This window comes from Streptopelia decaocto (genome assembly GCF_964273445.1).
Source record: "Streptopelia decaocto genome assembly, chromosome: 7".
NCBI classification, from domain to species: domain Eukaryota; kingdom Metazoa; phylum Chordata; class Aves; order Columbiformes; family Columbidae; genus Streptopelia; species Streptopelia decaocto.
The window spans coordinates 8283513-8296840 of record NC_138661.1 but is presented as its reverse complement, the minus strand read 5'-3'; the positions used below and the strand labels follow the sequence as shown (position 1 = coordinate 8296840).

The window sequence follows — 13328 nt, the reverse complement described above, 5'->3', positions numbered from 1 at the left end:
AAACTACAATTATACAAGGCTGAACTCCTGACCGTGTTGATGAGCAGTCTGTAGGGCCATATCTGAAATCCCTAATTACAAGGGTCATCTACGTAAGTCATGGTCCAACCCACGCATACACATGTTTATCTTGACTACTATGACAGTCCTGTGGATTTCAGACCAACAAAAAAAACAGCTCAAGTGTGTAGGGGTGTGATGAAGTTAATCCTTAAGAGGATATAGGAATTAATTTTTCAAACTAAACTCAAAGCTACCAAACAAAAGCAAAACAACAAACCGCTACACAAAAATATTAAAGCCTCGCAGAAACAGAACTCCATTTGAAGGCTTCACTGGGGTGGATTTTCAGTTGGCAGGTATTGCCTTTACCAGCTGAACCTGTACCACAAGAAAATAAAGTATGAAATGGAGGATTATTTTCGCTTTTTCAGAAGATGCAAGACAAATGTGAAGTGGTCAGGATCCACCACAGCACTGCACATGGATTTATTACTCATCATATTAAACCCAAAGTAGCTAAGCCTTGCAAATCTCTCTGCGCTGTACCTCCTCCTTCCAAGGGCACGTTTTGTGGCTCCTTGACCTCGGTTAATAAGTCTTTATTCTCAATAACAACTGAGACCAGGAAGCCTCCCTGAACTGAACCCAGGCCTCCACTCCTGACGTTTCAGATAGCGTGATGAATTGCTCAAATAACATCCTCCTGAACAGGCAGCTTTCTGTGCAAATTTAACATCCTCTCCGTAGCCTCCATGCATTTCACTTTCCGCAGCTCTCTTAGGAACAATTTCAGCTTTCAGTTGAGTTTTTTGGTGAAAGCCTTTTCTTCCTTTTTGGCAGAAGGGGCAGGGTAGGAATGTCCGTTTCTTCTTCTAACTGGCCACCTAACCAAATACCTGTGAGCATTAACGGGCTCACATTCTGACAGGTGCAGAAAAAGGAAATATAATAAAATTCACCTTCTAGCAGGGAGTTATTCCAGCCAGGTTTCCTGTGTGCCTGTAGGCATCTGTGTCGTCACCCCACAACACCACGTCCCCCCGTCTTGTTTTAATCTGCAACCTATTTCAACCAAGATTTAAGAGTGGGACAGTGATCCCTGAGATGGTTACGTTTCCACAGGTTCCTTGAGAATCGGTGCACGGAAGGACAGGAGCAATTATAAATGCCCCTGAAAGTATCTCCCACACTGAGAACCAGCATCTTTTTAGATGACAGGCAGTGCCAGTAGAAGAAAACCTTGAAAAGAAGCCCCAACAGAATGAAAACCTTAGATGGGCACCTACAAATGCCAAGGCATCTAAGTCAACCATGAAACACAGTTCTCCCTTGGCATTTGGGGAACAACTGTTTTGGTAATTCTCTTACTTAAGTATGGGAAAAGGACCATTTCTAAAGCCCAAGCTTCTGCTCTTCCCCCTGCTTGCCCAGCTCTCTGCTCCTGGACATTTCCACCTCCTTAAGGCTCAGCCCAGGTAGAGCAGACAACAGCAGACCTGGGCTTTCCCTTATGGTGAGGGAAAACCGCTTTTTTGCCTTTTTTTTTCCTCAAGCAAGGGAAGATGAGGCCTTACATGGCTGGTTAGCCTCATCAAAGGCCAACGTAAGGCTTTTATGCTACTCAAATTGAAAATAAAGCTGATTTTTCCATCACGCTTTTATCGGAGGAATTCCAGACAGAAAGGACGTGTTGCCCACTGCCCATTCAGCAGTTGACATGAGGCAGGAGTCAGGCAAAATAAAATCCAAACACAGAAAAGCTTTTAAAGATTATGAAACATTTCCAATTCCAGACCAGAATTTTATGAGAGAGGAAGGAGAGAGGAAGGAAGGAGAGAGGAAGGAAGGAGAGAGGAAGGAGAAAAACACACTCCCCACACCTCAAAAAAACCCAAAAACAAACAACAATCAGGCTAACAGGACAGCCAGGCTGGTCAGAGAATTCATTCACGTGGGATGTGGCCAGTTAAGGTTTAGGAGATGGGTTTGGTCTGTTCAGCTCAGGAACCTGAACCCCACTCTCCATCCCCTTCTCCTGGCCACAACATCCATTACATCCATTCTTCCTGACCAAGCCTTCTGACAAACATGACACACATTTTCTTATAAAGAGTGTCTGTATTCATAAATCAATCCTTTGGAAAATTCCTAAAACATCCACAAATGTTCTAAAAATGTATTCACGTGCTTCAGCTTACGCTTTCACTCAAATTTATCTCCCTGATGGCTCTAACAAACTGCAGGTTTCTCTCCAAAACTCCTCTCTAGATTTGTTTGGAAATCTTTCAGCCAAACTATATGATTAGTTTTTATCCCTTAACCTTCCTAGTTACTCGCAGCATGAATATGGAATGAATTTATAGCATTCCTATCCTTTAACAAAATGATATGATCATGCATGAAGAAATGTGTACACAGATACTGGAGTAACACATGCACAGGCAATACTTGTGTGTGAGTGACATACACAGTCAAGTAAGAAAATCATGCCATCTGTAATTCATACTCAAGGCTTCAGGTATCAAAAAACTGCAGTCAAAGCAGCTGGTGGTCTCCTATTACCATGCTGGCTGCAGCAAGCTCTTCACATCTCATTAACAGCATAATGAAGGCTCAATCAGGGATACAGTCTATCAGGACTGCCAAACATGGGCATATAGAGGCTAGATTAGAAAGGTGAGCTTGTACCAAGGTTTTTATTGCTTAGATCTCAAAATTGGGAAAGAGCTGGTCTTGCCACGGAAAATATTTTCCAATGAGCGAGTGGTACACAGAGACAAAGAGCAAACCCTCAAAGTGCTCCCAAAGCATCGCACGAGGAAGGTGGCACCGAGCAGGTCACACACACTGCTCACTGCCACAGGTGGGGCTTAAAACCAGAAAAGCAACTGCAGCGTTGAAGTCAGAGCCAGAAGAAGAGCAATCAGGATGGGGACATGCATGCTTGTGCTGATGACCAAGTGTACTTTGCATATGTAACACAATTAGTACTAAACTCAGCAGCTTTATTTCTGGTGTATGCAGTAATTATGATTTAATAGGGCTTCATAATGTTCTCCCTAATTACTGATTATATCCTTTCATATACATTTATATGCACATATACATTTATAAATTTTCAATCAGTTGGCGCTGATGTACGCAGACAAAATCTGAGGAAGAAAGGAGGATGCTGGAGGAAGAAACCAGGACAGCGAGGGGGTCAACACCACCCGCTGACGGAGCAGCAATGGCAAGAGCAGTGGGCCTGTCCCCGCCATGCAGGAATCTGAGCTGGGATCTAGATGGGACGAGCAACCCTCCTTGGCAGACCTGGCCACCATTCTCCAGCCATTTGCAGCCTGCAGGCCCTTAAGCATCCTTCCACATCAGCTCAGACCCTGCTGGAAATGTCACGTTTATGAAAACTTCCCTGCCCGCAGTGCTGCTGGCACTGGTCGTCTGCTGCTGCCAAAGGGGGTGCACAGAATCACAGGATGTCAGGGATTGGAAGCGACCTTGAAAGCTCATCCAGTCCAATCCCCCTGCTGGAGCAGGAACGCCCAGATGAGGTTACACAGGAAGGTGTCCAGGTGGGTTTGAATGTCTGCAGAGAAGGAGTCTCCACAGCCCCCCTGGGCAGCCTGTTCCAGTGTTCTGTCACCCTCACTGAGAAGAAGTTTCTTCTCAAATTTAAATGAAACCTCCTGTGTTCCAGTTTGCACCCATTGCCCCTTGTCTTATCATTGGTTGTCACCAAGAGCCTGGCTCCATCCTCATGACGCTCACCCTTTATATATTTATGAACATTAATGAGGTCACCCCTCAGTCTCCTCATGCACACATGTATTTTCCTCACTGGGTGAGAGAGCTGAGTCTGCTCATGGAGGGATCCAGGAAGCACCAGGACCAAAACAAAGTAAAAAGTGGGAGCTGGCAGCTGGGGGGGATGAAATCCAGAGGACAAGAGCAAGAGCTTGTACTGATGACCAAGTGTACTTTGCACATGTAACACAATTAGCATTAGATCTTAGCATTTCGTTAAAGGATAGGAATGCTATAAATTCATTCCATTCCTGGAGGATGAGCCCATCCTTGTCTCATATAACTTCATCTTTAGCCACTTTTCACGTTCTCCTTTGAGTAAGAAGTTGGAACGCGCTGGTACACAGGGACAACTATTCGATCAATGAACGCTGTCTGCATGGGGTCTTTAACACCCACAGAAATCAATGGCAACATCTTTCGACCTCAGCCCGTGTCAGATTATGCCTGCAGCACTAATGGAGGCATAAATACAAGGAGCAATAAATGAACAAACTATTAATTATGAACAAGTACAAAATCTTTCTCATGTATTCTTTGTGAAATTAGCAGCGAATGTGGTTAGCCAGGTGCCTAACCAAGCACAAGATGGTACATGCATGGTGATTTCTCACTGCAAAAGCCGCTTACTTTCATGAGGACGTGCAGGAGCACGTTCCCACCCACTTCACATACATTATTTAAAACTACTGCCCTAAATGACTGCGTGTGAATTTTAATTCAAAACAAAAACTAACTCAGGTCTCAAACGCTACCTAGATTACGAAGGAGAAGGTATATAAAGTCAATTGGTAACTTATACTCTGTATTTTACCTTTGTTTCTGTTTTTGTCAGACCCTCCTCACTTTTAGCCCTGGACAAAATTAAGTTTATGGCTTTTGATTTATGTGGCAAGAGGAGATGAACTGCTGGTGCACAGCCAGCAGCGTGACATGGGAAGGACAGGGTGACAGCCAGCAAACATCAGAAGGACAGAAACAGCAAGAAAGACAATAAATTCTTTGAAGTGGTATAAACGGGACATAAAAATAAATTGCAATGGGAAATTTTACACCAAAGAGTGTATTTGTTGAGAACAGAGTCCATGGCACTTGACTGTGGCAGCCTCCTAAAGGAAACAGTGCCCTGTTTGGAGGAACTGCAGAACCAGAAAGAACCCATAGAACATGGAGGGGATGCTGCACAGCCAGAAACACGGACAGACTGATCCGCCTCATCTCCGACTTTGAGTTCTCGCAATAAAGCACTTCCATAATGAAGAATAAGAGAGAAGTTCTTTGCAAAGACTCAGAAAGATTTCAGCTTACGTGTCCCTGAAAATTAATATACTTTGTAGAAAAAAAAACAACAGTCAAATGTAGTGTTTATTCTAAGCACTTTACTGCCTCAGACTCATTAACCCGGTACCTTACACGCTCTCTTTGTAATGCAAATTTGCTAAAATACTATGCTTTCCATAAAACATTCATATAGACAAGCTTACACTGCTCGAATACCAATATTAAGTAGAGCAAAAATACAGTAGTTTCTTCTTAATACTTGCGCTCTGCACCCAAGTCTTATCTGCATAAGCAGTTTGTAAGAAACCTTCTGCTGTTGCTGCAGCCATCGTAGCACAAAGGTGGAAGATTTCCCAAAGCAGCTGATGTAGGTAATTATAAACTGAATTATCACATGCACAAGCCAAAGAAAAGACTTTGTAGAAGGTACCTACAGCAGAGGTTTATTTTGAGGAAGAGCGGTCATTACAGAGAGGAGATACCCTGCATTTAAGGGGGCCAAACATTGCACACATTGCACCTGCTTGCCGAGCTCCTGTTTAGCAGCCACTTGCCCAAGCACGCAGCGTATCACTGCGTATTATCCTCCCCAATAGCACCAGACATGACATTCCCAACCACTGCACTGACCAGACACGATACACCCATCCAACAACACGTGGAGCCCAGCAGGAGACACAAATTCATCCCAGCTAAGGTCTCCAGCCCAACCCGACCCAGATGGTCCAGGTAGTGGAAGGTGACTCAGGAGATGGATGAGGGGAGGGAAAGGCTCCTGGGTTATGACTTACACAGCTGTGGAAAAGGACCAAAACATCACCTTAAGGATGCAATATTATGATGACTCTCTCCCCTCTCCAATGGACTTCGGTGTTGGAACATGAAATATCATGGCAAACCTATGGCCAGCTGAGAGTCACCATATAAATTACACTAAACTAAATTCAAATACACAGGATAACCAGAGGAAGATTTTTGATCTTTTCTTGCTCCCTCCACATGTACCAACTACTTTTGTTTTGAGATTATCTATACTTGTGCCATCTCAAATTAAACTGTCAGCAACTGCTCTCATCCTATTTTTGATTTAAAAACTACTGCCTCCTTTTCAGACTTAAAGAAGGGCCCGAAAACCTGGAAATTGTCTAATTTTTTACAACTATACCAGTTGGCCTGATAGAAAGTACTACCTCCAGATACAAATCTTTCCTAGATTTCCCAGAACTCAAGACATCATTGCTTGGGGTGACAGAAACATCTTCACTGGGGCTCAGAGCTAAGAAGCACAGGTGACCAACTGGGAGGCATCTTAACAAGATGTTTTCTTTATTCTACACAATAACATGACAACTGCAAGCCAGGTGTACCTCCCAGTCTGTCTGCCAGCTCCCAATCATCCAAAACACATGGAGGTTCTGCTGCTACTCTTGAACCCAAATGACTTGGAGGAAACCAGGTCCTCAGGGGGTTGACGCACACACACTGTGATGCACCCACAGTACGTTGGCATCACATGGCAAGGGCTTGGAGACTGGGAACTGCACCCCAGCATGACTATCCCGCAGTACAGACACAAAGTTAGTCTGACTTAACATGAAACTTTTAAATTATTAAAATAAATTAGCAGTCACTGAAAAAAAATAAAAAGTTTGGAGCAGGATGTGCAATCAAAATACAACCAAAACATTAATTCAGCATATGAGCTTCGCAGAACATTAAGAAAATAAGTACTTGTTCGAACACCCGCAGTGATTTCTCAGATACATTAAGAGAATGAACATACTGAAACCTCTTTGGTTTTGAAACTCAGTTCACTTGGCACAATGCTCCACTTTGGAAAGAAAACAAACAGCAAATGCAGACAAGCCGTGGCATGAGCAGCCGTGCCTTCTCCTGCCCACCCGCCTGAAGGTCGATTCAGAGGAACACACCTGGCTACAGCAGCTTCATTTCATCTCTAACCTCAGTCCTCAGCCTGGCCATCAAAATGGTCAATAGCAACGCCAGCTGAGAAACGTCCAGCGCTGGCAACTCATTTTTACAGGTCACCGGTTAGCCAGACAACAACAGCTCCTAGCCATTGCTGACCTCTCGTCGACATGAACTGCTGATTTCCAGGAGAAAGACAAGCCACGAGCCATCCATTTTCTTAATTGTAATTAAAACAAACCCAAAACCACTCAGCCGTTTCTATATGATTTCGTCTGTACAAAATACAAATGTGCAATCACCCTGCTATGTTTCTGGGATACGAACACTAACATAATAAGAAACTGAATGCATTCAGTTCATTGTATGAACTTATTGTAAGTAGGTGCTGTTGAACAGAAATTAGCATCAGAACAGTTTGGATAACAAAATGTTCTGCCACATCAGCCCCCAGGTAAGCTGACAAAAGAGATTTGGACAGTTGTGTCTCATGATGGAAAAATCAACCGCAACAAAGAAAAGAATAAAATGCCCTTTAGATAGGTGCCATTCTCAGTGTCATTAGGATGCAAAAGGAATTTTTAAAAATGCCATCTCCATAAAGCTCAAGCGCACATAAGGAGAAGGAAACAAACCTGCCTGGATGACTGGCTGTTTGCAGTGTTATCTGCTTTAAGGGCTCTGGCAAAATTGCCTGTCTTAGCTGATCTGTCCTGCTCCCACTGTACTATACGGAGCCATATGTTACAGACAGATCTGGGAGTTTTCAGAAAAATGGAGCAAAACCACCAAAACACACCCCAAAGTTGGTATCAGATTAAAAAGCATATAACCAGTTATTTCCTCATACAAAATTATTAACTATTTGCAAAGATCCTCAGAGAGACAGCCTGCATCATGCGGTAACGTGTCTCCTGAGAACGTCTGCATTGATCTAAAATTCTCACACTTGGGTTTTAATTCCCTGTCATATTTACAGGAATCTGCTTCCTCCAGTTTCCTAATTGAGACTGCATGGCTTGAAATATGCCCATCAGCTCTCATATGACTGCAAATCTACTTAACTAAGAGAAACACATTCTCAGGCTTCAGAAAATAATTTGGCACTCCAGATTTTCCTGCAGCCTCCTGAGGAGCAGATGCCAACAACCAACATCAGTGACCACGACCACTGGTCCCATCCAGCCCCACAACTCCCGCACCTCAACGTTACAGTGATTCATGGAACCGCTACCACAGGAACCATCAAGATACATGGAAATGACACAATAAACCCACAACTGGCTGCATGTGTCCAGTTTCCATTCTGAGCTGAACTGATCTACTCACCAGGCTCCTGGTCCTTAGTGGAGATACATTCCTTTATGGACTCTGTTATGCCAAGACTAGCTGCGGTGGGGAGCGGGCCAAGCAAGGATTCCAGGGCAGGAGGTCTTACAAAAGCTTGATTTCCATTTTTGCATCCCCCGTCTTCATTTCTTTTAACTCCATCCTTCTCATGAAGTTCATTACAAAAGTCCTTGTTTAAGTGATTAGCAGCTGCTTCCAGTTCTTCATCCTCTGCCTCCTCCTCTCCAAGTACGCTAGAGGTATTATCTTCTATAGAATCTGTAAAGGAAAGGAAACCCCAATAGATCATTGCATACCATCTGTTGCAGAAATGAAATAAATAGAGAGGCATTCACTTAAAGAACAAAAATCTTTAGAGAAAATCTGTAGAAAAAAATACATAATATTTTAGCACAATGTATGAATACATGGAGTCTGCAGCTGCTCTTCAGATTCATTACCTTGGCTATTAAAATGTATTTTTGTGAATACAGTCACCATTTAAAACAAAAGTATTGTGTTATCAAATTATGGCAGGCAAAAGGGCTTTGCAAGAGAAGTCAGCTACTTACCGGTATAATTACAAATCAAAAATACCCAGTTCAACCTATACAAAGCCCTTCCTTATCAATTAGTCAACTGGGAGATTAGTTGACAAAAGCGTCTACATATCTGTCCACTGCATTTTCAGTGATGAAAAGGAACATTCTCAGGTGCCAGTGCTGAGCTTATACTGAACCAGGAATGAAAAATAACTGAAGTCATTAATGAACTGTCATTGTAATGAACAGTGTAGTTGTTTTGAAGATTGATACTTGAACCAACTAATTGGCAAGGAGAACCCCAACACAATATATATCTTATGCTACAAAAACATATATATCATCACATTTATCACAATAAAGTTCACACACTTAAGACTGCCTGCAAGATCTGAACCCATTATTATTTCAGTAGATGCAAGACTTTACACACTTACCATCTTTAGTGAAATTTGCAAATACACCTTTTGCTTTTGGTCTACTGTTTTCTAATTCAATCTCTATTTCATCTTGATAGCTCGATATTTCACCTGTAGTGTTGAAATAAAAATAAAACTCAGCAATCATTGATGTAATTTTGAACAAATGAGTGATACGATACACTAAACTTATACCTTCAAAATCCTCCAGCTTTTTTGATAGCGCCTTCTCAAGCTGAAATAAAAAGAAACAAAATAAACATGAAATTACTAAAAAAAAACCCAACTTTGTACAGTTTGTGAGAGAGACACAGAATCATAGGCTATTTTAAAAGCAATAAGCAGGTTTTGAATCCCAACTCAAACTACCCTGTAGTGCCAGACAGGTAAGACAGACAAGTCCCAAAATACTGACTCATTTCGAATGTTATCTTACCCATCTCTGTACTTCAAAAGGAACCTTCACTCTGACAAGCTGTAAATAAAAGGCCCCATCCTTCAGCAGTCAGACTCGGTGACTGTAGATGGGAGAAAGCACAAGGACAGCACTGAGATCGCAGTGCCCGGGCCAGACAGAGCGATGGCAAAGAGAAGGACTGACTTAAACAGCCAGCAGGCTCTTGAGAACATCACAAACACGCCTACAGACCTTTAAATGATAGTATATTTAGAACAGTAAAAAGCAAAAGCCCCAAAAAACTAATAATGTCGGAATTGGCTACGACAAAGTCAAATCTTCTCCTCCGGTGCCAGCTTTAGCTCATGGTTTGTCAAGAAATCAAGCCACATGAGAACTCATCTCTGTGGAAGCAGGTGTTGTACCACTCAAAAAAAACCCCAGCAGTCTCATTAAAGTAATTGGGTTATTGTTTTCATATGTGTTTTTTAAAAAGTTATATGTAATGGCACTTCTCCTGACCACAGGTATCACCTTAAAAACACCTTTGCACCCCTGATCCTTGCTGACCAGGCTGGAAGAGCACATACAGTACAGAAAAGAGAAGTACAGACTTTAGGACAGCTACTCAAGACCTCCATGCCACAAGCTCAGCTTAACTTGCCACATGAGAGCCTCCCGTTTAGTAAGGACAAGAAAGATTTGATGCTTTGGTAAAAGGTCAGGGTGCAAGAAGGGAAAGGCACACGCAGCAGGAAAGCAAGCGTAAAGGAGATAACAGTGCTGAGTGTAACTGCAGCAGCCTGTAAATGGGGGGGCACCCGGGCAGAGTGTGCTGAGCCCCCACTGACGATACAGCCATCGTGGGCTGAGCACCAAACACCAGTTGCCTGCAAAACACAGAAGCTCAGCTGGTGCTTATTTGCAGGACAGGGAACTGCTGGAGAGAGTCCAGCACAGGGCAACTAAGATGATGAATGGAGTGGAGCATCTCCCCTGTGAGGAAAGGCTGAGGGAGCTGGGGCTCTTTAGCTTGGAGAAGATGAGACTGAGGGGTGACCTCATCAATGTTTATAAATATATAAAGGGTGAGTGTCAGGAGGATGGAGCCAAGCTCTTCTCGGTGACAGCCAATGGTAGGACAAGGGGTAATGGGTTCAAATTGGAACACAATAGGTTCCACTTAAATTTGAGAAGAAACTTCTTCTCACTGAGGGTGACAGACACTGGAACAGGCTGCCTAGGGAGGTTGTGGAGTCTCCTACTCTGCAGACATTCAAAACCCGCCTGGACACGTTCCTGTGTAACCTCATCTGGGTGTTCCTGCTCCGGCGGGGGGATTGGACTGGACGAGCTTTTGAGTCCCTCCCAATCCCTGACATTCTGTGATTCTGTGCCTGGCCACCCAGTTGTCCTGATCTGTGCTAACGGGAGCAGCGAGTCTGTACGTCCCACAGCGGGTGGCTAGGCCAGTTGACATCCTTTGATCCCTCATCAGGGGATGTTTAAAGCTACATTAGAAGCTAAATATCTGAAAGGGCAGGGAGTAAATATTCTATAGGAGAAAAACTTCTATATATTTTTGTTTAATTGGGAAGCTATCCCTTTGACAGTAAAATAAGAAAATATCCTTTAGTTAACGGGTATCATAAGCACTAATGCTCACCCTTTTCTTAGGAACCTCAAAAGAAATGTAACTAAACCTTATCAAAGGCTGGTCAGTTTGGATTTAGTATTAACTATTAACCAATTAAAAAAGGAATATCCAGAGGGAGGAGAAAAATACAGAGATCATTTGATTCAGAATTCACCTGCTGTATCTTCAGTTTTCTTTGACCAGCTGTAAATGAAGGAGGGTCACATTCTTCTTCCAAGTCAATCTTCATAAACTCATCTATGGTTAGCTGACTTGTTGGTGTGTCTTCAAACTCTGTCAACCTACCAAAGCATACAGCACATTACCATAACAACTGTAAGAACTTCTTTAAAAGTAACAAAACTTATCAAACTGCTATGTTACAGAATAAACACACCATCCTTAGAAAATTTGGCTCCGATGCAGAATACATTAGAACTGATACTAATTGTTTCATCTGCTGCGAAGAAAGTATATTTTCATATCGCAAATTAGCTTTTGGTTTATTAGACTATGTAACACATGCTTTCTTCGATGAACAAAGTCTGAACAGAAACACCGCAGCCACTAAGGTCAATTAAATATAGACTGAGAAAACTGAGACAAGAAACGCAGCCCATTCCTCCTGTCTCATCGCTTTTGTTATCAACAACAGCAATAAAACAGATTCCCAAACTACAATGTTTAGGAGTACAATAAAAAATATTCCTGATAGTCAGCATGATTAATTTATGCAAAGCAAGTGTTAAAGTAACTGGAAGAAGGACAAGAAGTAATCTCCTCAGGACGCACAGAAGCAGTAGTAAAATAAAGAGCTTGTCCGCACACTGCACAGATGGAATAGATGAATGCGTGTAATTTCACAATAATATACCTTGTATCTGTGTAATGTTCACATTTTAAAAGCTCCGACCTATGTGAGAGGTAGGACTAGATCCATGGGGAATTGCCATGAAAGCAGCTGAATCTTTCAAAGCAACTGAATCTAAAATGAGACCACGTTGTCATAACTTCATCCATGAATTCCAGCATTTTATACAGGTGGTTGAGAATGAGCACATCCATTTCACAGATGGAGAAAGTGAGACAAAAGGTTAAGTACAAAGCCAGGTCAGGAAATGTCTGGCAGAATGTTCTTCTGACAGAAAGTGCCCTTTTAATAATATCAACATTTTCCATGGGAAAACGGCAATGATGGGTCCGCAGCTGCTTCACTGGAATATTCCCATCTTCCAGAGGAAGCACAGCTGACAACAGCTTCCATCTGCAAAGCTAGGAAACTAAAAACAGTGATTCCGTACTCCCAGCACAGGACCCTTCAGCATTTTTCCCCCTCAAAATGCAGTCGTGGTTTTCTCTTTTGCCTCCGACTGCAACAGAACTCCTTCCAAAGAGGGAGTTTTCTCTAGGACAGAAATTCAGTTTCATAGAATCATAGAATCATTTTGATTGGAAGAGACCCTCAAGATCATTATGTCCGACCATAACCTAACTCTAGCACTGAACCATGTCCCTAAGAGCCTCTTCTAAACACCTTTTAAACCCCTCCAGGGCTGGTGACTCCACCACTGCCCTGGGCAGCCTGTTGCTGTGCTTGCTAAGCCTTCCCATGAATAAATGCTTCCTAATATCCAATCTAAACCTTCCCCGGCACAACTTGAGGCCATTTCCTCTCATCCTGTCACTTGCTGCTTGGGACAACAGACGAACACCCTCCATGCTGCAACCAACTCCATGTTTCCAACCAACTCCAGGGTCAAAGCCAAGAGCACAGGGCCACACTCCCCCTCAATATCCTTATCAGTACCTGTATTTATTATTTTTATAAACTGAGGAGGAAGACAAGACAGCCCATACAAAGGGATGTAACCCGAGGACGCTTTGCCTATAGATACTCTGGTCCCAGAGCAGAGTCCACAGGCCGCAAGCAGCATCTCATGCCATGAAATGTGCACCTCCATGTAAAACCAACAGCAAGGAGCACGCTG

The 13328-nt window shown here is 42.9% G+C and overlaps 1 protein-coding gene across 1 annotated transcript in view; it reads right to left on the bottom strand.

The window, feature by feature from the left end:
* Nucleotides 1–13328, bottom strand: part of BRF1 (BRF1 general transcription factor IIIB subunit) — a 181844-nt gene that overhangs the window by 67671 nt on the left and 100845 nt on the right. Inside the window, exons 8-11 of the mRNA XM_082058936.1 lie at nucleotides 11516–11642; nucleotides 9503–9542; nucleotides 9326–9418; nucleotides 8347–8625 (exon numbers count right to left, since the gene is read on the bottom strand). Coding sequence (XP_081915062.1) covers nucleotides 8347–8625; nucleotides 9326–9418; nucleotides 9503–9542; nucleotides 11516–11642 — 539 coding nt within the window. The remainder of the gene's footprint in view (nucleotides 1–8346; nucleotides 8626–9325; nucleotides 9419–9502; nucleotides 9543–11515; nucleotides 11643–13328) is intronic.